This window comes from Taurulus bubalis (genome assembly GCF_910589615.1).
Source record: "Taurulus bubalis genome assembly, chromosome: 4".
In the NCBI taxonomy this organism is placed as follows: Eukaryota; Metazoa; Chordata; class Actinopteri; order Perciformes; family Cottidae; genus Taurulus; species Taurulus bubalis.
In genome coordinates this window covers 28815495-28838053 of record NC_136592.1, presented here as the reverse complement: position 1 = coordinate 28838053, position 22559 = coordinate 28815495, and the positions used below count along the sequence as shown (strand labels likewise).

The window sequence follows — 22559 nt, the reverse complement described above, 5'->3', positions numbered from 1 at the left end:
GATAGTGTGGATCAGAGACTCGCCTCATGCTCAAACACTGTATAGTCGGAATGGACACAAATCTGTAATTTCCCCACAGAATATAATCATTCACATATACAAATGTACTCAAACCAAGAGGATTTAATGCTGCTTCAATGCATGTGATACAATCTCTTAAGGCAAGAGCAAGACCACATGGCACTGTCATGTATCTGTAGGTCATGAAAGGCAAGACATTAAACCATAGACATTTCCCCTGGGTTTGTCTCCAACACACGTCCAGGTTGGAATGGGTCCGGATGAAACGTGCATGCGCACCACCACATTTGTGCTGTGAGTTTCCATATGTGGAGGGTGTTTGCTGCCCTCTACTGGTACAGAGGGAGTAGTTACCTGAGAGTGCTGTACGCGACTCTTTGATAGAGAAGACACGTTGTGTGTTGATTAGCTTGTGTCCAAACCGTAAAGGAAAAGAGCAGACAACATTACTTTATGCACGGTATGTACGGTTGGCTCTGGAGACAAAAAGAATCCTGACATTTACGTGTTCAAGCAATGCATTAAAGAGGGAAATGACCACATGTTTCTATTTCTAAAGACTAGAGTTCTGCAGAGAAGGAAATATATTGCAGGATGAGGGAATTGCACTGGCTCTCCACAAAGAACAAGATTTGCTTATTTGCTTATTTTCGTGCCATAACTCTAAAAACAATAAGTATACACTGCAGAAATAGGAATTTGTTGCTGACAAGTTATCTGGCAGTGAGTTTGAAATGTAGGCAGATTTGTATGTTTTGCTAACCTTAAAGTTTGGCACAGACAGCATCTTCTGCATCAATTTCATGGCTGAATGCACAGTATTGAGTCTGTTAGAGTGCACCAAGGTTGGTTTTCACACTTGTATCCAAAATGCATTTCATGTCTTTATTTCTTCCTACAGTATTTTGGGGTAAATTATGTTGACACATTTTGACTGATAGAAAAAACTAATAAATTCCTCATTATTAATCAATTTGATCGACTATACAAATTATGTTCATGCTGGGAAGGGCTCCTCCTCTCAATGATTAGTTTGTATGCAGAATGAACGGACAACTAAACCTAAAAAATAATAAAATCCCTACCATCATTAGTTTATTGGAGGATGTTTTGTTTCATAATACAACAGAATTATCTGCCATATTTTCATCAAGAAATGGCCTTTTTAGTGAGCTATAAATTGAGTTTATGCTCCAATAATATAACTGCAAAGATTAAGAGCAGAGAATAAAATTATGTAATGACCTGGATTTTTTAAATGTGCCACAGATGTTTGCTTAAAACACACCATATGCGTATCCTCACATGATTTAATTGTCTGAGCTGCATGATGTACAATAGCTGAATTAAACTTTTCCAGTAGATGCAATTGAAATATAATGGAGAAAACAATGCCAATTTCAAATGTATGTACAATTCACTAAAGTGAATGTTTTCTTCTGTTAAGGATGCATGACAAACATAGTTCTGCCATTTACTTTTAAAAAGGAAAAGATGAAGTCTGTCAGGCAAAGTGTGAAAGTGTGAATATGTTTTTCAAGGGATAAGGAATAACTTTTTCTTTCTTTTCTCACCAGGAGATCTTTCTGAAAATGGCAAATCCAAACCCTCTTATCATGGTTGGATTTTGATAAACACCAGGAGACCATGGAGGGAGACAGTGTCCTGAACTCCACAGTAAATACCAGCACAATGGACTTCCACCTGGCCCCCCACAGTCTGTGGGAGGTGATCACCATTGCGACTGTGTCGGCCATAGTCAGCCTCATCACCATTGTGGGGAATGTTCTGGTGATGCTCTCCTTTAAGGTCAACAGCCAGCTGAAGACAGTGAATAATTACTACCTGCTGAGTCTGGCAGCAGCTGACCTCATCATAGGTGTGTTCTCCATGAATCTGTATACCTCGTACATACTGATGGGCTACTGGGCCTTAGGGAACCTGGCCTGTGACCTGTGGTTGGCGCTTGACTATGTCGCCAGTAACGCCTCGGTCATGAACCTGTTGGTGATCAGTTTTGACAGATATTTTTCCATCACCAGGCCTCTGACCTACAGGGCCAAGCGGACTCCCAGACGAGCTGGGATCATGATTGGTATGGCCTGGCTGGTGTCTCTTATTCTGTGGGCCCCGCCTATTCTCTGCTGGCAATACTTTGTAGGAAAACGGACTGTCCCTGAGAGGCAATGCCAGATCCAGTTTTTCTCTGAGCCTGTGATAACCTTTGGGACAGCCATTGCTGCCTTTTATATCCCTGTATCAGTCATGACTATCCTCTACTGTCGAATCTACAAGGAGACAGAGAAGAGAACCAAAGATCTGGCGGAGCTGCAGGGGATTAGCTATCCCACTGACCCTGGGGTCCCCCCGCCTCAGAAGACCATTATCAGATCCTGTTTTAGCTGTAAATTGAGGTCTGCTTCACACGACAGGAATCAAGCCTCTTGGTCCTCCTCCAGCAGAAGCAACGCGGCTAAATCCGCAGCTGCCACCAACGACGAGTGGTCCAAAGCTGGTCAGCTGACCACCTTCAACAGTTATGCCTCGTCCGAGGATGAGGACAGGCCTGTGTCTCCAGGGGCCTTCCCGCCCGCCTTCAGGAACCAGGCTTGCGAGGCCATCAAGGGTGGAGTGGGCAGTGAGAGCGAGCAGCTCAGCAGCTATGAAGAGGACAGCTTCTTCCAGACGCCACCCAAAAGCAACTCTCAGAAGAGCAGCAAGTGTGTGTCCTACAAGTTCAAGCCTGCGGCCAAAGACGCTCACGCGGAGCACCACAGCAAGAACGGAGACACCAAAATGGCGCCTTCGACGTTCTCCTCCGCCGAGTCCATGAGCGTCCCGTCCAGCTCCTCCACCTCTAAGCCCATAGACGCCACGCTGAAGAACCAGATCACCAAGAGGAAGAGGATGGTGCTGATCAAGGAGAGGAAGGCAGCTCAGACTCTCAGCGCCATCTTGCTGGCCTTCATCCTAACATGGACACCGTATAACATCATGGTGCTTATTTCAACCTTCTGCTCAGACTGCATTCCTCTCTCACTCTGGCATCTGGGCTACTGGCTGTGCTACGTCAACAGCACCGTCAATCCCATGTGCTACGCTCTTTGTAACAAGACTTTCCAAAAGACCTTCCGTATGCTCTTACTCTGCCAGTGGAAGAAGAAAAGGATTGAGGAGAAGCTATACTGGTATGGACAAAACCCTGTGGTTAGCTCCAAACTGACAACATGACTTTTTTTTTAAGATGGTGTATGGCTGTAAATTATGTGTTTGTATTAATAGTATTGGCTTCATGAACTTGAATTCTACACAGTATTAAAAGTAAAAATATTATATCCAGGGGCTGGTTCAATTTATAAATGAAGTTGGTCTGCCACAGTATATGTTAATTACTGCTCCAACATTGGAAATGAAAAAACATTATCAAATTGTCCCAACATAATCAGTGGCACTGTAAATAGATTCTAATACATACAAAAATACCAGTATTTTCCTCTCAAAAGGATGCTCTCATGCATAATATTTCGTATTGTACTGTATTCATATCAAGATGCAGAGTTTAATATCTTGAGCATGATACAATTGGCCCAATCTAATAATTTAGTCTGTATATTGTTTTGTTTTTTTAAAAGCCAGTATCCTCCCCTATTGCTCTTACACCCAAACTGTCATAACACATGCAGTTTTATTCTGTAGGTATTGTGTTTGTATTGAGATTGCACATTTTTGGAATTGCTGTTTCATTTGAAAGGGCTAATACATCCGTCCTGATGTCAGAACCTGCTTGCTAAGTCAAGATTGTAACTCGATGATAATCAAAGCCTTTTCACATGTGCCATTCGTCAGATGAGGGAATAGCTTCAGCTTCCTTGTTTTCACATTTCATCTGCTGCATTTTCTGTCCTGCAATATCTCAGCAGAAAATATAGAGTAATGATTCCATAAAGTAAATTACAAATATTACTGAACGCTTTAGTGCAGCCCACAACCCTTACAAAATAAAAGACTTATTTTACTCAAACTAGGTCACAAACTTGAGAAAAAATGTCAGTGTTTACAAACATTGGGGAGGATTCAACAGTACACTGTGTTTATTATACGTTTATTAGTTTTCATCCTCAGGATATTTTTGTTTTCCATAATAATTGAAATACAGTATTTCTCTTTCTCTTTGAATATCTGTAGCTAAATCAATATGCCATCATATCTTCATTGTATTTCTGGCAAACTTGTAGTGTACTGTGGCAAATAACATGTTTGTGAAATGTTTCTTTGTGTCAGCATTGGATGGGAGCTATTTTACATGCGTCATAAGCTATAATGTCATGAAACACATTATTTTTGTAACTGTGAAAGTAAAGAAATCTGCACTTGTAATTTGGGGAATGATGAGTTGCTTTGCTTCATGTATAACATGGTGATCGATGGAGACAAAGCTAGAGCTAAAACCCCACTGCATTTTTATACTGTGTTCCAAGTTTGTGATTCATTTTCTTGTTCTCAGTATTTTGTGATCATGTCCATGCATTTCTGAATAAAATGTGGTGAATTGAATGTCCAGAGAAATTGAGTGATGCAGCTTTTTGTAGTGTTTGTTGCGAAGAAAACTAAACATTTGTCCCTCAGTAGTGACCAAACCCTGTGTCCTTATAGCTCATCCTTCTTGCAGTCTTTACTTTGAATCAGTTTAACTGTGTCTGTAGGTTTCACCATCAACCATGCATACTTGCACAGTCGCTCCTTGTTGCAGTCCTTCTGCCAGTAGATAACATTCCTGCGATTGAGGTTGGCACCGGCACAGGCGTCGTACCACCAACCTCCTCCCGGCACCCCCTGAAACTCCAGCTTAGCACAATTTTGGAAGTAGTTGTCATTGTCTCTGTCTTTAGTGGTGAATCTCTGGTTGTCATGCAGGTAGTTCTCTGTGTCCAGGGTCATAGCGTCTAGAGCCGTGCCCTGGAACAACCCCAGCCTCAGCCTGTACGCTGACGTCTCATCCTCCACCAAGAACGGATCATACTCCCCCGTCTTGGTGACGGCGTCTCGGTCCACGAGCTTTACTCCCAGTTTAAAGCGCCCAGGGCCGAGGGTGAGCTGATGAAGGTGTTCGTTCCCGAGCCAGTGATCACCGGTTACGGCCCCAAAGCCGTCCTTGTATTCAGCCCAGGTACGATCAAAATCCACGCTGCTGTTGACGGTGATATGCTGCACCACGGTCCAGCCTCCCTCCTGCATAGCACAGTAGGCCACGATGGGGGAGTCACCGGGTTTGATCAGGTACACTCCGTCTCGGGCCTGGCCCGAAGACGTCATCAGCATTTCATGGCAGTCTCTGGGCAGCACTGTTGGGTAAATAAACATATCAGGCAGAGCTGTGGGGGAGATACTGTAAATCCAGAGTGGAGACTGTACTGCAGTACACGGGATTGTGTAACTTGTTTTCTTCTGACATGTATTTTAATGTTTCATTATGCAGACATAAAAACACAACAAAAATGTTCTCATTTAAAGGAATAGTTTGACATTTCGCTTTCCTTTCAAGAGTTCAATGAGAAGATCTGCCTTCTCATTTAACGCTCTCCAAATGTCCCAATTGTTGATTTGCTCCCACTCTGTGTACAATTTGAAAACGTCCAATTTTAGCGCTCCCAGTGGTCATGTCCTTGTGGTAAAGAGCAATGCCAGGAATGAGTCATTACATCGATGGCACCAACACTGTTTCTCAATGTCTCCCAGGTAAACATGTTAAACCTTGATCAATTGCGAAACTATTACAACTGCTTGTCTGACAAACTGTCTCACTAAAATACACAAATCACTTCTGGGGTTGGACTGTAACACATATCATTAATGAGTCACTGAGCAATTTCAGTCTACGGGATGGAATTTGACCCACAGGGGGAATCCACACTGATAATCTGAGATAAAGATAATTCATTTTTTAAAGCAATCACAGGATTGTTTTACACACTGAACCACTGTTGCCAGCTAGAGTTTAGAGGATTATGCACAAGTTATCGGCAAACAGATTATTGAGATCAAACAAGCAAATCCAGCAAAAAGATGAAAGTGAAAGTCACGCTACAACATACCTCTCATCCCAATGTTCAGGACCAAGTTGTGCTCATCTGGGAGAAGGAGATGCAGGTTCTCAGCTTGGAGATGCTCCGTGTCCCCTCCAATCACACTGAGCAGCAGCAGCAGCAGCCAGCACACCACGCACTTCATCCTTCACTTTCCTTTAGGAACTAGGTTTAGCTAATGATACATCATACTGAGTTCAGTGAACACAAGAAACAACACACAAAACGTGACTGTACTAAAGAAGGTGTTACCTTGAGTGAAGACCCCTGTGTGAGAGATATCTGTACCCAAGTCCTCTCTCGCGCTCAAACTAGTCGACACTTTCTGAATGAAAAGCACCTGAATGCAAACAGGGCTGTCTGCTGCTGAGAGTTCACTGAATTGCAGGTCCTTTCACACAGCCAGCCTTCTCCTGCCCAGTCACAGCTGGACTTCAGCCTCAGGTTCACATCTCCATGACAGACACCAACCAGCCACTTATCTGTGTCAAGTGAGATAAACCTTCATGTAAATGGAGCTTTGTGAACCCATATCTCTGACTTAAATCACGTCAAGACTGAATGAGGCTGAAGTCCAGATGAGAGTGAATTGTAGTGTGTTCAACTGAAATGTGTTGTTGCTGATCTGGGAGTTTATTTAACTGCACTTTACCTTGAGTTGAAGCCCAGTGTTTGGTTACAGTTTGGAAACATATCGGTGGTGTCTTCTCCCACAGAGGAACACATAAATACCAACCAACAACTTTAAAAATGGAAATAAAAACTTTATTCATCATCAATGGTGCAATCAGAGATATTAGTCACTCATGAAAGCCTCTAAAGTTTATGTGATAACTGAACTTTTGTAATTACAACATCCTAGTACATAGTTCAATGAAAAGACAATCAAGTCAAATTTTCCACATGATAAAATGTATATTGCACAGTCTCAGTATTTCAACTGTTCAAGTTTATCTGCCAACCCCAAAACATCATGATCTACAGAAATCCCCTCAGGACAGGTAAGTACAAGCTACAACCCACTCCTCTGTGGAACAGCAGCTCCAGTCCAAGGATTTTACTAAGGATTCAATACACTTTTGGGAAGCTGCCACCAGAGAAAGACCCGTCATCTGGCTCTTTGTTGCCGTCAGGTAAGTTGAGACAGGAAGGAGTCAATGACCTAAGGGAGAAAAATAAGAAAATGCAAAAGCAACAGCGGCAGTGGTAATGATTTTATTCATGCATACAGCACTGACCTTTGCCATGTCTCCAGCAGGTCCAGGAACAGATTTTAGTAAAGGTTCCTGGTGCCATAACTCCGCTAACTGCTGATTAAAGGCCGGGAAATTTCTGAAACAAAGTAGAATAAATACTTAACCACAATGGCTGTGTATACTGATCTACACATTCGTGGCAAATTCTGCCAAGAATTAAGCCATGCTGTATGCATTTATGTTTAGCTGACTATGACAAGACAACTTCACTTAAATATATGCAGCATTCATCTATCTGGAGTATCTTACAGCTCATGAAACAACACTTACTTATCCATCGGAGGTTTAGTTGATCCACTGTAGCCGCTTGTCTTTAGCTCCCCCCACCAGTTTTTCAAAACTGAATGTATCCACGATAAACCAACTATAAGATACCTGTGAGAATAAAAGGCAATACTCGTTTATTAGTATTTTTGTAATTATCCTGTTCCTCGATGTGCAGAATACATTTCATGTTACAGTAATTCAACTATGGTGAAAATACAAAACATAACATTGCAGCAGGTATACGTACTCTTCATATGGATTGGTGAGGACCTTCTTAACTAAAGGAAAGAGGTCAACACAGCCGCCAATGGTGACCCTGGGAGAGTCCTCATTAATGCTGCAGAGAAAATGTAATCAGATGAACATTTACTCTACTTGTAGACAGTGTCGCTCAGACGTTTGTACATTTTTAATTGACTCACCTTTTGCTGATCAGCGGGAGGAAATCAACAAACACACCAATGTCTTCAATTCTGCACAAAAACAGTAATGTGCTTTTGAAATTCTAGCGACAATACTGTGCGTCACATTTCTGAAACAGACTACACCAAACGTACCTCAGAAAGTACGTCAACAGCTCTCCAACATTTCTGTGCCACAATGTGAGAGATACTTTTAGTCTCAGATTTCTTCCAAAGAGCACATCAGTCATTGTGCTGTGATCCCTTGTGAGCTGAATAATATCACACAGTTATTCATTAAAAAAAATGCAAAACACAATAACTAGAAATATAGTCTGAAATGTGATAGTGTTTCTGACCTCAGTGAGTGAACAGTAGTCGGCCTGTTGAGAAACAGTTGTCCCAGTCTTGGGGTTATTATTGACCTTTAGTGGGAACTCCCAAGGGTCCATGTCAGCTGTGTCCTGTTGCACGTCCTGCATGCACTTCATCTCATTCTCCTTGTTTGCAGCATCATAAATCTTCCCAATCCCGAGCTGTTTCCTCCGAGTCACGGTCAGATGATGGGTCTTCCTCTTACAGGACACTACGCGCTTCACTCTACCTGGGTTGTTGCCAGAGCGACTTACTGGATTCCTGGGAAAGGTGAAATGTTCATTAAACATTCATTTGAAAACCAAACCACATCAAGCATTTGCTGTAATGTAGCCACAACACATACAAGGACCTACTTCTTCATGTTGAACTCCTCATTTTTATCGCAAGCCATCTGCATTTGAAAATATATTTGGCAAAGTGACAAAAAAAAACACAATTATAAGCAGCAAAAGAGGTGCAGCATACATGAATACATCTGTGTATTATAATGTGTCTTCCAGCTCACATCTGTGTCTCTCCCACGAGGATAGGTCACTCTGTACTGGGCTGCATCCTGTTGTGAGTCATGCTCATGATTTTGGTACTCTCCATCCTCACTGTTGGAGTCCATTATATCTAGAGAAAGATAATCCTTAATCAGTTTTAATACATTTTTAGACCTAATAAAATATATAGAGCCACACACCACAGAGGTTAAGTCAACCCAATACAATAACCACAATATGGTTCATTTCTCTAAACCATTATTCCCAGTACAGTAAACATTTTGCATTATGTTTAAAAAAAAGAAAAGAATAAAGTTTTCATCCTACAGGCTCTCCAGGCTAAAACATATCAAAACACAATTTCCCACAAGCCACTTGGGCAAAGTGTTCCTCTGTGGAATGACGTAGTCAGGAAGTGCTCCCGGGCCATCAGCTGAGTAATGTTGTGATTGTTTTAAGTTAGTAATTTAACATTAAGCGTGCTTACTGTGGTCATGCTGTGTTTGCGCCTCATTTTAACTGAACGTGCAGCACACAGACACAAAATAAAACCGTCTTTGTATGGCGCGTAACGCTAACTTACCGAAGTAACCAACGCTAAGTTAACAACGATGGTAAGAAGTGCTAACAGATGGCATGAAGCCAGCTAACGTTGAATAGAAAAGCACTGGTTAACTACCGGTCTCGGAACCGTCACAGTCAAATATAACTGCGTTACAACACGTGAACCGAAGAGCCTATTGTGTTCCTGCACGGCGCAAAGTCTACGTTACTCACCTTTGTTTCCATTCCTTTGCAGAGACAAAGCAGTTCAACCTTCCCTTTGATTATTGTAGGCTACTGCCAACTTGTTAACATCCGACTTTAACGACCAATACCGCCCTGTGTCTGAGGATAAAGCATCCTATTCATAATGCAGTCCTTGCAGGGCGCACCCTCTAGCGACTATTGGCATATTAATGGTGCGCATTTTAACTCCATGCATTTCGTTAAAGCGTTGGTCTAGATGTGTGGTTTCAGGTCATCTCAATGAGCTGAAACTGGAGATGCAGTTAGCAAAGCTATTGAATGAGATCAGCTGGTATAGTGTTTTGGCTCAAATGAGCATGCCTTTTATTTCATTTGGCATGACTGACAGTGCCTTTACTCAGACTAGTGAGGCATAGGAGCACTTTATTGATCAAAGTCAAGCTGTGGCTTGTGAGGTAATCTCCACTGTACTTGAGCTCACTTCCCTGAATGCACAATGAAACACATCAGCTGCTTTTGTTGACACATCACCTCTTTCTAAGCTGTTCTCGCTGAGTCTGCAGTTTCAGTTCCGCAGTCTCACCATTCGGGTTCAATGATGCAGAGGTCATCATCAGAAGCCTGTGTGTGTGTGTGTGTGTGTGTGTGTGTGTGTGTGTGTGTGTGTGTGTGTGTGTGCGTGTGTATGCGTGTGCGAACTGGCACTGAGGTCAGGTATGATGTTGACTGTGCAAAAAAGACACATTGATCCAATAGGCTCAGGGTCATGTGACGTTTTGCGTGAAAGCTTTCAACATCATGTGATTACAGGGACAAGATTGTTTTATTTTCTGTGTGTGTGTGTGTGTGTGTGTGTGCTGCTACTTCAAACAGGTTGTTGTTCCTGCAGGCCAGTGTTGATTTAAAATGGTGCCTGTTCTTACTGCCTGGGCCCTGCTGAGCCTTGCACCCCTGTCGGTGCTTGGCGTTCGCCCCGTTTGGACCCAGCCAGAGCAAGTGCACCTCTCTTATCCAGGTAAGAGTTTGAACTGTTTCCATCAGCCTTCTGTCTTTTCATTTAGGGATAACATGTTCCGCTTTGTGCCACAAACCAGCATCCAGGTCAAATGAATTGCAGATTTACAGATAATATAATGACTGAAAGCACTGGTATATTTGGGCAGCTGAATGTTTTGTTACTGTTGTGTAGCGCTGCAGCAAGTTCACTGAGGTTCAGATTCACTTTCTGTGATCTTGAATTGATATTTTTAAAAAGTCTGTATGTTTCATGCAATACAGTTAATTTAATGGCACATTTTGTATGGGTTTATTTAATGCAACAGCAACATGTCCTGCTGAATTGCCCTGTTGCTCTGAAACGCAACCCGTGCACTCAATGTAAGTCCTTTAGGTTAAAGGCACCAGATAATTGCCTTAAGTGCCGTTCATATATAGTAGCTGATGTTCTTGGTTCACACAGAGTCTCTTCAGCATGAATGTTCTTTCGTTCATTCCTCATGAAGGTGAAACGTGGTAGTCATTAAATGTGTGGATGTCTTGATGAAATTAATACCTGGCTAGTCGTCAGCTTGCCTCAGCTCCCTGATGCTTATTTCTCGCCAGCGGCAAGATCAAAAGCGCAACTCTTGTGCAAAGTCAGGTTTTTCCTCAGCATCTCTTGGCTTTCATCGATGCATCTGTAAGTGAATCCATTTGTCCTGTCAGATCAATCTACATCACGATTACAATAATTGGGCTTTTCTTCACAGGAGCGCCAGGTTCTATGACGGTAACCTGGACCACCTTCAATGAGACGGAGAGCAAGGTGGAGTACGGTCTTCTGGGGGGTCGGCTTTTTGACATGAGCGCCAAAGGGGACGCTACTCTGTTTGTGGACTCAGGCGAGGAGAAGAGAAAGATGTACATCCACAGGGTCACTCTCACGGAGCTCAAACCTGCTGCTACCTACGGTGCGTGGAGCTTTACTACTCACAACATAACTCATGTCGGGAAGTTGTTCTCAACCTGTGTATTTTCAGTCTACCACTGTGGGGGGGATGAGGGCTGGAGCGATGTGTTCTCCTTCACGGCTCTGAACGACAGCACGAGCTTCAGTCCCAGATTTGCTCTGTACGGTGACCTGGGCAACGAGAACCCTCAGTCTCTGGCTCGACTGCAAAAGGATGCACAGCTCGGCATGTACGATGCCATCCTGCACGTTGGTAAGCGCCACACTGAGACAAATGTTGCAACAATTTGCACTGTTAAAGCAGCAAAGAGCCAACTGTTGTCTCAGGTATTAGTAATCCACAGACACCAGGCACAATCTGTGACAGATTAAACAAATATAAATCAAATATATGTGTTTATTATGTCGATATGAGTTGGATGCCGGGCCCTTGCTCGAATCCAGAAACAGATAATGGGTCTGGGTTGTGCCAAAATTTGTTCGACTAAAAATCTGACTGAATCTTTGGCTTTCTAGCTTGGATAATAAAAGATAATGAAAAAACTGTAAATTGTTCAGCCCTTCGTTGGCTTTTCAAATGAAACACAATATTAAACACGGTTTTCCAGCCACTTTACAAGTTTACAGAGAATATTATTCTTTGATTGCCTCATAAAGTGTGATCAGACTTTTATTTGAGGCTGACCGTAGTCCACTAGTTATAATATTCAAGGTCTAGCTTGAAATTTTGGGAAATGTTAGGTGAGAAGATTGATACCATTGTCGTGATTGCACACTAAATCTAAAGCTAAAGCCAACAGCTGATCATCTTAACTTAAACTGCCTTCTAGCATCTCTAAAGTTCACTAATTGAAATTGCAGCATATAACTGTAAAACCACAATATAGCATTTATCCATTTCAGATTCAGCACAGATTAGTAGACAAACACAATATAATGTGTTACATAACAAGCTTTATGGGTGCTGGCTGTCATATTTATTTACCTCTGAACAGAACCAGGCCAGCTGTTTTCAGTCTCACTGCCGAGTTAACTGAACTAGCTGCTGGCTGTAGCTCCACATATAGCGAACACACACATGAGTGGAATTGATTTAATCTAACTCTGCAGGAAAGCTATTCATCATATTTCCTGAAATGTTCAACTATTTCTTTAAATGCATTATCCTTATGATAAGGATCGAAGCACAACTTTTTGGGACAGTGCCCCACAGATATACCTATTGTTGTTACTATGGGATCATCTTACAAAACTATTTCATTCATTGATTATTTTATGTTTTACAGGTGACTTTGCCTACGATATGCATGAGGTATTTTACTCTTCTGTCTTTTCAATTTCATATACTCTGACCACAATTGTGCCCTGTAAAGGTAACTTTACTAACTAATACATTTCTTAAATATATATATATATATATATATATATATATATATATATATATATATATATATATATATATATATATATATATATATATATTCATAAAGCCACTCTTCTATTCCTCTAATTCCACAATGACGGATGAGATAAGCCACTTTACCTTTCTCCACTGCCCCATCTCAAGACTCCCCACTGTTTATTTTGAGTGGATATGAAGGCTCTGAGCTGTGGTTGAGACACACAGCTTATGATCAGCGTTACTCTGAAATGCCTTAAGCCTGCGGTGAAAGACGAGCGTCGGGGTCATGTCGCCCAAGTATTTCTTAAATAAAACAAGCGTCATTCAAAACCCAGAATCTTAAGTCTCAATAACATATTTGCTCATCTGAAAACCTCCAAACTGTCGTCTGTGATATTTAGCATCAATTTGTCTTGGACACTTATATCATTTTTCCTAAAAAATGAGTTATTGCATTATTCATGCAGGAAAATGCTGAATCCAATCAACAGACTACTGCACACATTAATAATCATAACTTTTCCAAGCTGTGCTTTTTAGCCTGGAATGTGCAATAAACTCTGTGGCTTCACTGATATTATAAATAGAAGAACAGAGAGAGAATTTTGTCTGAAAGGTCATTAATGTTTGTGGCAGGTGAAAGCCATCATTAACCGCAATGTGTTTTTAAAAGTTGCATATTTGGCATATCTACGACAATAATAACTATAACCATACTTTCAGTCAGGTTTGTTTGATAGACTTTACCACAGAGCCACAGAAAGGAGTAGAATGGACATTCCCAGTCAGATCAAAGTTGCAGGAAGGTTAGAGTGGCGGCTTTTTTTTATGTAGCGTTGCCTTTGTGATCGTTGTCGTGGGCTAACTTACATGTAAACTAAAGTCCCCGACTCACTGAGGTGAGGTTTTGCAGTGAAGTAGTAACGTAACAGGGTCTAAATAAACAAGTCATATTTAACAACTTAATGCTTCATCCAAAGAAGGACAAGCTACCTCGCTGACTAGCTAGCCACACTTCTCCAGTCCACTCTCTTCCCGTCGTCTTTTATTAATCTTCTATTTCTATGGGCTACATATTCCTGCAGCGGTCTGGAACATAGAGCAATCAAAGTAGTCAGTGAATGAATGGAGAACAATTAAACATTGTTGTCAAACAGGAACATCTCTTTTGGCATGTTTAATTAACAGCTGCATGTCACTGTTCCAGGACAATGCCAGGATCGGAGATGAGTTCATGAGGCAGATTCAGTCCATTGCAGCCTACGTGCCCTACATGACCTGTCCAGGCAACCATGAGTCTACATAGTAGGTGGAAGCGCATTTCTAAATGTCTTTTTTTTGGATGTATTCATATATGAACTCACGTTTAGTGAAGAATTGTTTCCTCAAGGGCCAGTGTGTTGGCTTTACTGGCATCTAGTGGTGTGGTTGCATATTGCAACCTATTGAATACGCCTTCGTCCACCTCTCCCTCTCCAAGACTGCGGTAACGTCCGCCTCGCTCAGAGGCCATCTTTACTGTTAAAACACTACTTTAGGAGCAATGGACGTCACGGCTGGTGGTCCCACAGCTTTTATACTCTGTGGCTCACGTAACTGCAGTTTCACAAGAGTGTTGGAGGACTATGGTGGCCTTCAGGGAACGTAAAAACGAAAAAGGCTGTTTGTTCTGGGCTCCTGTAGAAACATGGTGGTGCAACATGGCGGACTCTTAAGATGTAAATATGAAGGGCTCATTCTCAGATAATGGAAACACTGCAATTCTTAACATAATAATGGATATTATTTCTTCACAGTGACATTCATAGTCAGTGAGACAACACGGAAGGTGTGTGACGCTCGGGATTAGCTAATGTTTTCCTTTTTTGTTTACATTTAATGCCACATTCTGCTACGGGGCAAAAGTATGATTAATAGGTTTTGGGCAAAAATAGCAGTACATCCATATTGGTGAGAGAAGCTTGCCAGACACCTCATGACAAATGGCATTCAGAACTGGCTACTGTAAATGCTGTGTGCGCGTGTGAGTGTGTGTGTGTCCTGAAAAACAACCTTTCTGGTGAGACGCAGATTTTCCACTATAAAAACACACTTTGGTCTGCTGAAAACTCCTCGCTGCACCGTTTGAACAGATGGGAGCTATTTTCGTCTTTAAAGGCTGGAGCGGCTTCAGGAACCACCGACTTCTAAACAAGGCAAAGCTCTCCAAAACAAACCTTTATCTGACAGCTCACGATCTGTTTTTCAGCTCCCAGAGACAACAGAGCTGTGGCACGAACGCCGTCTCATCATCACGGAACGCGTTGCTCACATTTAGTGTCGGGGAAATGTTGTGGACGGGCCAGGGAGGAGAGAACGATGCAGAAACTTAAGTGTGTAAAAACAAATTTAGAGCTGAAACAATTTCAAGACTTTTTAAATAAAACATCTGCTGTTTCCAGCTTCTCAAATGTGAGGATTTGATGCTTTTTACAATACCATGATACAATGCAATATAATAAATTGTGCACCAGAGTGGACATTTGACTTAAATTAATATCTTTCAAATTTGAAAGTGTGTTAGCCAGATGTTGTGTTGTGCATTTTTCACTATTTCATGACATTTTATCGATCAAATGTTTGATTGTTCCATTTGAGGTTAATCTGATCTTCCGATTTAGTGGTTGACCTTCTGACATATTTGTATTGCGTCTTTGACCCTTTAGTTTTTTTATTATGCCCCACATTGCAAATAATCATTCAGGGTGGTTTTATTGTAGCCTAAAAGTTCAGTTCAATGTTGTTTTGTTGAAGATGATACAAGAGGATTAAAGATGTGTAAAATGTCGAGAGAGCAAAACTTTCAGAAGCCACAGATGCCTTTCATCCCGAGGATTAGCAGTTAAGGTATCCCACAATTCCCGGCACATCTGCTGGAGTCAGTTGTGTGTTTAATGCATTTTGAAACGTTTAGAGCGGCCTGATCTTGCACCATAATATTTACTCGCCGCTGCCATACGGAGACAGTCCTCGCCTGGCCTTGCCCTGTGAAATGTGACTACTGTCTGGTCTTCATTAAAGGAGCTGCTAACAGTAGTCTCTTTTTCTTGGCTCTGCATCCTGATATCAAGAAAGAGCTCTCTGCATTACATAACCAGAAATCCAGCTCCCCATCTCCCCCTCTCCTATACGTAAAAAGTGTGTTTTGCTGTGTGGTGGTGTTAAGAATCCAAATACTCCCAGCAGCTGGCCTCTGCTTTTTCTTCCTCTCACTATACTCCTCTGTTCATCTCTCTTTCCAACCTCAAAACCTAATGGGTAAAAGGCAATTGAAACATTGTTGACCACAAACGTTTTCGGTTAGCATTCCAGCAGGATGAGAGCAGCGGATCCACAGAGGATGCTAAGGCCCCAATCAAGACTGTCTTTGTTCACCAAGCACCATGCGGTTCATCGGTCCCTCGGAGGGACAGGGAAATGGCCGCTGATGTCCTGTGACGGGAGTTGGGGACAACTGGTTCCTTTAATGTCTGTTATGGCTTGGATTAAGCTCATCAGATGATGAAAGGGTAGACTTGATAGAGGGAGGGGAGTCTTGTTGAGTCAGTTTAAGAGTCAGGTTGTTCTCATTGACTTTGACAGCCACCTGATTTTTATCTCAATCTTGTTTTAATGGAAATGCAAACTCACATGGTAATAAGCATTACAGAGGAAGACTCGCATTATAGATTGGGATGCCACAGTGCAGAATAATGAAACAAATATACGTTTATCATGTTTGTATTGGATTTCCCACGTCTTAGCCGCAAAATGAGAGACTTTAAAGCCGGCAGGCTAAAGGCTGAACCTTTCCCTCAGGGCGGGCCTTGTTATAGCACTCTGTTTTAATTTCTAGAGAGTGTGTGTATTATTTAACTGGATACCAAATTAATTGTTTGAACTGTTTTCCCAGGTCACCGTACATTGTTGCTGGTCCACATCCTCGCCACAAGATGGGAGTATGAACCCATTTTAGGACTGTGTTTGGTTCAATACCATGACTGAGAACTTCAGATAACACACGGCTAGATCTCACTCTTTAGCTCTGTTTTAGCTATCATGGCTTGTGGCGTTGGATTAGAATATACTGTACATTTCAGTCGATGCATTGTTGTCAAATACTTTCCGAGTAATCAACAGTTAAATGTGAAATTCTAGCTACTTGATTTGCGGTGACAGTAGTATGACACCTGAGAGTTTACAGCTCACAAACTGGCCTCTGATGGATTATCACACTGGCTTTAGCCATTTAATCCTGACCTCTGTGCCTCATTAGTTTTAGATGTATTGCTATCAGTAAAGGGCTATTGTGATCCTCCTTTTGTGTCCCTGTCCCTAGCCTTTGACTCCTGACCCCGCTGGTCTTTTAGTTACGCCCTAACCCTACGCTTTTCCCCTTATGTAAGATAAGAAAACAATTGTTCTCACCTCACCCCGCTTAGTTAATGGCCCGTTGAGAAGATTGGCTCCTGCTTTCATGCTGAAATTAAAAACCGTGAAAAGAGACTGGCGGGTTGGCATGAGGGAGAGCTTTTCCATCAAAGAGTTTTTCTCTTTTTGCACGGGGCTCCAATTGTAATACTTGGAGAGCGCTGGTTTAATGTGCGTGTTTGTGCACTCTTGGATGTTTTTAAGTATTTCTTAATGATTTCACTGTCTGGTGCCGTGCAGAGTCTAGAAATTAGTTGTGGAGATTATAGTTGCAGTGAATGATAACTGCAAGTATCCTACTGTATCTGAAGTGCTGAAACCACTGTGGTGCCAAAGTTAAGTTGTGATTCCTATAATGGCCGCTGGATCTAAAATTATTCCGTTCTTTAAAGAGGATGCCATGGTTTTTAGAGGGGTGTATTTAGAGGCCTTTTCTCTTGATTGACAGGTGTAGTGCGCTCAGCCATGATGGCTCCGACTTGCTCGACCCATCTGGGCTCCACCCCACGTTGCCCGAGTTTGATTATCTGCCCGTGATCCCAAGCTTCAAAACGTCCTATCAGAAACATATAGGGTGAGGTCACAGCATCTACGTCCATGTTTTTCTACAGCCTTTAATTTGGATATGCAGCCGCTGATATGTTGGCGACAGAAAATTGTACGTTTTCTCAGAATAGCTCAAGTTTGAAGCAGATGTCACCACCACAGCTCGAGGGTCATCTTTATCCGATGATTTACCACCCAGATTTTTCTACTCAAGCAAAAGCACTGCACCAAAACTAGGCACTTACTTCAAGACTTGCTGGTTTATTATATTTTCGTTGCAAAGCTAACAAATTGTGTTTGCGCCACAAAATAAGAGAGGGAGCATGATTCTGTGTGTTGGTGCCGTTTCTTACAGAGTCAAAGAACCTTGATCGTCTAACTGTTTTCTTACCTTGTTTGTCTGCAGTAACTTCTCCAACTACAGGAATCGCTTCAGCATGCCAGGCCAGACTGAGAGCCTGTGGTACAGGTAAGGGAGAACAGAATACGTTGGCTTTATAGAATAACACGATATGTAACTTTGGCAATTGTTGCTTTAGTTAAGGTGGACTTTGACTGCTTAATCAGCAGTTTTAAACATGAAGGCAAGCTGCAGGGACGGAGCTCGGAAAGAGAAATCATATTTTCCAACCTGGGCCCCATGCAAAGTATCACAAGAAGGTTTACCAACTCTCCTACTGTATTTCAGTAAGCATTAATGAGCTGTAAGAGGCAGCCCAGAGGAATTGGCAGCTGAGGAGCGCTCTCCTATCTCAGGAACGTGGGTACTATACAAAGGAGCTATACATCTAACTAGGTGACTCATAGTCCACTACAGACCTCCTCCTCTCAGACAGTAAGATAATACCTTGCTAGACCACAGGCCAGCTGCCCACTGATCAGTCCCTAGGCGCAGACAGGTCTTCTGGATGAGAGCTGGTTAGGAACAAGGGGAGGTAATCTGAAATCCCACGCCTGCTACTGGAAACGGTTTCAGTTCATAACATGTAGCACACATGTACAGAACACATGCTTTTCCATTAACCTTGCAGGATGAGCACGTAAGCACTCACATTACTGCGAGGAGGTTATTCCCTCAAGTGGGTCTGGCACTGCATTCCGCAGCAAAATGTCAGAGACGAAACATTGCCTGAATTTGAGAGCATTTTTCACACTTATCTGGCGTTTAAAGTGAGGCCTGTTCCTGCTTATCCTGTGACTTTCAGCATGCTTTCTCTACTGGGTTGAGGCCGTGTATCATTTTAACGACGTGTGTCCGCAGCTGGAACCTGGGATCAGCGCACATCATCTCCTTCTCCACCGAGGTTTATTTCTATCTCGAATTCGGCCAGGAGCTGATCTTCAAGCAGTACGAGTGGCTGATGAAAGACCTGGAGGTTAAGTGGTCTCCTTTGTTTCCACACTTGCTCTCTGCCTCTCTTTTCCCATTATAGTGTGGTGGTAGTTACATCATTTGTTTTCTCCATTTTAAATCTACTGATTCCACTTTCTGTTCCAGCACAATTGTCTTCCTATCCTTATGTGGCACGCGATGGATGACATGTCCATGTTTTCACCACTTCCTTCTCCCGACACAGGAGGCCAACAAGCCGGAGAACCGAGCAGTGCGTCCATGGATCCTCACCATGGGACACCGGCCCATGTACTGCTCCGATGACGACCAGGACGACTGCACTCAGTTTGACTCCTACGTGTGTAAACCACAGAATCCCATAGAATTCTTCGTTGCCATCCTGTTGCTTTGGTTCAAGTTTACTTCCTGTCAGCTACTCCATTAACACACATTGCAAAAAACAATATGAATGCATACACTTCTTCTGATGCACCTATATTGTAACCCAAACTACTGATTCCGTCACATAAAGAGTGTCGGTGTAAAGATGATCAGGTAAACTCTTACTGACTTTTTTTTTGAGAAACAGGAAGTAAAGAGAAGCTGCGTAAAGCAGGAGGCTACCGCTTGGTCTCAAGTGTGGAAATTCCTTTTGTAATGGCTTCGCTGCATTCCTGTTGGCAGACATTTTATGACCAAAACGTAACCATAGAAGTTTTGGTATTACGACAATGTACCAAAATAAATTATATCATCATCGTAAACATTTAAAAATTACCTTCAAAGCACTCATAGTTTATTTTACAGTGTGTCGGTTAAGGTTTTATTTTATCATCATTAAGGTATTTGTAGGATTTGTTTTCTACTGAATCACACTTTAATGACCCCTTGGTAGCAGACGTGTCGCATGTGTTGCAGGCTGCCCAGTTCACATCGCAGCCCATTAGCCAATTTATGGGATGCTGTCGTAATCACTGCGATTTGGACCAAATGCTTTCCACTTAGACTTACTTCTCCCAGCACTTGGCCCTTCTTTTTGTGGCACATGCATGATGGGGCTCTATCCAGTAGTGTTTCAGGTAGCAGGTAGTGTTTCATACACGAATGCCAGTTCACGCTGACTTCTTTCCTCTCTGTTCTGTCTCAGGTCCGACTGGGACGGAATGACACCAAACCGCCAGCTCCAGGTCTAGAGGATCTATTTTACCGCTATGGTATGCTCTCTATTTGACAACCATCTGTGTGCTGCTAATGGGTGTTTAAGATTACACATTTGCAAGCTCAGACAGACTAATGCCCTAACAGTTGCAGAGTGCAAAGCATTGGATGTTCTGGATGATATCCCAACAGCCCATTTGCAAATGTTTTCCTTGTATTATATTTCCCAGGCTTTTGTTTGTTGCATTTCATTATTTGACTTGTGGTGGTGGAACTTTGAACGTTTTAGTTGCTCTGATGTTAAGCTTTTGTTAAGATTGCTGAGAAATCTCATCATTAAAATGGGCAGAGGATCTGAGGAACTGCAGATTGCACAAGCAAAATGTGAAAGCAAAAATGAGCTGGGCAGTTATTTTCTTTCTATGGAAGGTTGCTCACTTTCCTCAAATGTTTTTCACAGGCGTGGATGTGGAGTTGTGGGCCCATGAGCACACGTATGAGAGGCTTTGGCCCGTCTACGGTGACAAGGTCAGCGCCTGCGTTCATAATCCCCCACATGCTTACATACATAGCCTTTGTTTTGGATCAGTGAAAGAGACTTGTTATGTTTTTCTCTTTAGGTGCACAATGGGAGCAAAGAGCAGCCTTATGTAAACCCAAAAGCTCCAGTACACATCATCACAGGCTCAGCTGTAAGTACTTTCACAACACTACATCGCTGTTAACGTTTTCCCACACAGATCAATGCATAAATTGACAGCAGCATATAAAAAAAAAAACAATGTTATGTATTGTTCGCAGTCCTTTCTTTGCAGCAGTTGATCTGCCACATGAGTTTCGTACCAGCTGTTCCTCTGGTTAAGTGTTTTCTGATGTGGTGAGCGGTGCGTGCGTTGTCATCCAATCATAGAGGGATTAGTCATCGGCATATCAAAATGTGGCCAGACTCACACCGAGGCTCAGCCACAGTTTGTGGACAGAGCCGGAGAAATGCCTGCGCCTCATCACTAACAGATTCAACTGAATCAGTTGATTCCTCTGCAGGGCTGCAGAGAGAAGACCGACAGGTTCAATCCAAACCCCAAAGAGTGGAGCGCTTTCCGCAGCATGGACTACGGCTACACCCGCATGCAAGTAGTCAATGCCACCCACCTTTACCTGGAGCAGGTCTCCGATGACCAGGTGAGCACACATAGAGCAACATGCACACGAGTAAGGTGGAAGAATACATCTAAAAAAAGGTCAAAGAGTATTGCCTCAAGTCTTAACAAAGACGTTTCTGTGTTCCAGTACGGGAAGGTGATTGACAGCATATGGGTGGAGAAGGAAAAGCATGGCTTCTCCGCCTGGTTCTGAAGACCGCCATGCACTTTGAACAGCAGACAAGCACGTTTTTTGCTGCGTCACACCAATCATGCACTGATGATGGAAGTTGTCATTCCTATTCATTCAGCTTTTTTAGAAGAAGATCTAGTGAGTCCTTTGATTTCAGACATTTTCCACTACGCTTTATCTAATTTGAAGACCACTTCAGGATGGTCATCTACTGTAAATGTCTATAATGAAACATGCATTTCAATAATTTCTTTTAATGGATCTCTCAATTTGTCCTTCCTCAAAACCATCATCAATGTAGTCGAACCAGAAGAGTATTTTTCATTTAAAAACCTGGAAATTCACTCACACAGATCAAGTCTCCCTTCTATCAGTCTATGAAGATTCCTATCAGGATATTGGAACCTAATTTTATTGTCCATCTGTGTGGCTGTCATGACCTGAGACCAAAAAAAACACATGGAAGTCTACGCCTACACAAAAGGACTGTTATGTAACTCAGGGATGCTTGTGGCTTGGGCACTTGCGAAGTGAGAGAAGGCGCTTTCCGCAAATTACTGTTGCTCACGCCATGATTCTCACCACTATGTTGGTATTAATTCCTTTAAACAGCACGCGGCCTCTGATGATTATTGGTGGGGCAGATCTGTATGCATCAGTGTTTTGAGTTGTCAAGCTGTCTGTTATCGCCAGAGTGTAATCATGTCTCTGCATAATGTGCAGAGACACAACATAGCCTCTACAAAA

At 42.4% G+C, this 22559-nt stretch overlaps 4 protein-coding genes across 4 annotated transcripts; 2 read left to right on the top strand and 2 right to left on the bottom strand.

The window, feature by feature from the left end:
• Nucleotides 1-1668: 1668 nt before the first annotated feature.
• Nucleotides 1669-3252, top strand: chrm5a (cholinergic receptor, muscarinic 5a; the record flags this gene model as incomplete). Its single annotated transcript, XM_079216812.1, has 1 exon — nt 1669-3252. The coding sequence occupies one exon, from the start codon at nt 1669-1671 to the stop codon at nt 3250-3252; it is 1584 nt and encodes a 527-aa protein (XP_079072938.1).
• A 1416-nt stretch (nt 3253-4668) lies between these two features.
• LOC306735351 (fibrinogen-like protein 1-like protein) lies at nt 4669-6249 on the bottom strand (the record flags this gene model as incomplete). Its single annotated transcript, XM_079216811.1, has 2 exons — nt 4669-5363; nt 6114-6249. 2 exons carry the CDS (start codon nt 6247-6249, stop codon nt 4669-4671), a joined length of 831 nt encoding a protein of 276 aa, XP_079072937.1.
• Nucleotides 6250-6909: 660 nt separating this feature from the next.
• On the bottom strand, nt 6910-9763 carry LOC306735174 (KATNB1-like protein 1). The gene is made up of 10 exons (XM_079216622.1): nt 9669-9763; nt 8912-9021; nt 8760-8797; nt 8388-8664; nt 8185-8300; nt 8050-8100; nt 7875-7964; nt 7631-7735; nt 7343-7436; nt 6910-7266 (listed from the first exon to the last, which is right to left on the bottom strand). Exons 2-10 carry the CDS (start codon nt 9014-9016, stop codon nt 7234-7236), a joined length of 909 nt encoding a protein of 302 aa, XP_079072748.1. The 5' UTR covers nt 9017-9021; nt 9669-9763; the 3' UTR covers nt 6910-7233.
• acp7 (acid phosphatase 7, tartrate resistant (putative)) lies at nt 9409-22005 on the top strand. The gene is made up of 14 exons (XM_079216621.1): nt 9409-9505; nt 10515-10656; nt 11390-11590; nt 11660-11842; nt 12876-12901; nt 14199-14296; nt 18393-18455; nt 19248-19362; nt 19564-19677; nt 20467-20533; nt 20938-21005; nt 21098-21169; nt 21522-21659; nt 21768-22005. Exons 2-14 carry the CDS (start codon nt 10548-10550, stop codon nt 21831-21833), a joined length of 1320 nt encoding a protein of 439 aa, XP_079072747.1. The 5' UTR covers nt 9409-9505; nt 10515-10547; the 3' UTR covers nt 21834-22005.
• Nucleotides 22006-22559: the final 554 nt, after the last annotated feature.

What these genes read in the sequence shown, in the direction of transcription:
- LOC306735174 (XM_079216622.1), bottom strand. Translation starts at nt 9,016, where the DNA reads ATGGACTCCAACAGTGAGGATGGAGAGTACCAAAATCATGAGCATGAC. An exon ending in CTCACCAATCCATATGAAGA is followed by an intron (nt 7,736 to 7,874) that starts GTACGTATACCT and finishes TTATTCTCACAG; the next exon opens with GTATCTTATAGTTGGTTTAT. An exon ending in ACTAAACCTCCGATGGATAA is followed by an intron (nt 7,437 to 7,630) that starts GTAAGTGTTGTT and finishes ACTTTGTTTCAG; the next exon opens with AAATTTCCCGGCCTTTAATC.
- acp7 (XM_079216621.1), top strand. Translation starts at nt 10,548, where the DNA reads ATGGTGCCTGTTCTTACTGCCTGGGCCCTGCTGAGCCTTGCACCCCTG. An exon ending in ACTGAGAGCCTGTGGTACAG is followed by an intron (nt 18,456 to 19,247) that starts GTAAGGGAGAAC and finishes GTGTGTCCGCAG; the next exon opens with CTGGAACCTGGGATCAGCGC. An exon ending in ACATCATCACAGGCTCAGCT is followed by an intron (nt 21,170 to 21,521) that starts GTAAGTACTTTC and finishes ATTCCTCTGCAG; the next exon opens with GGCTGCAGAGAGAAGACCGA.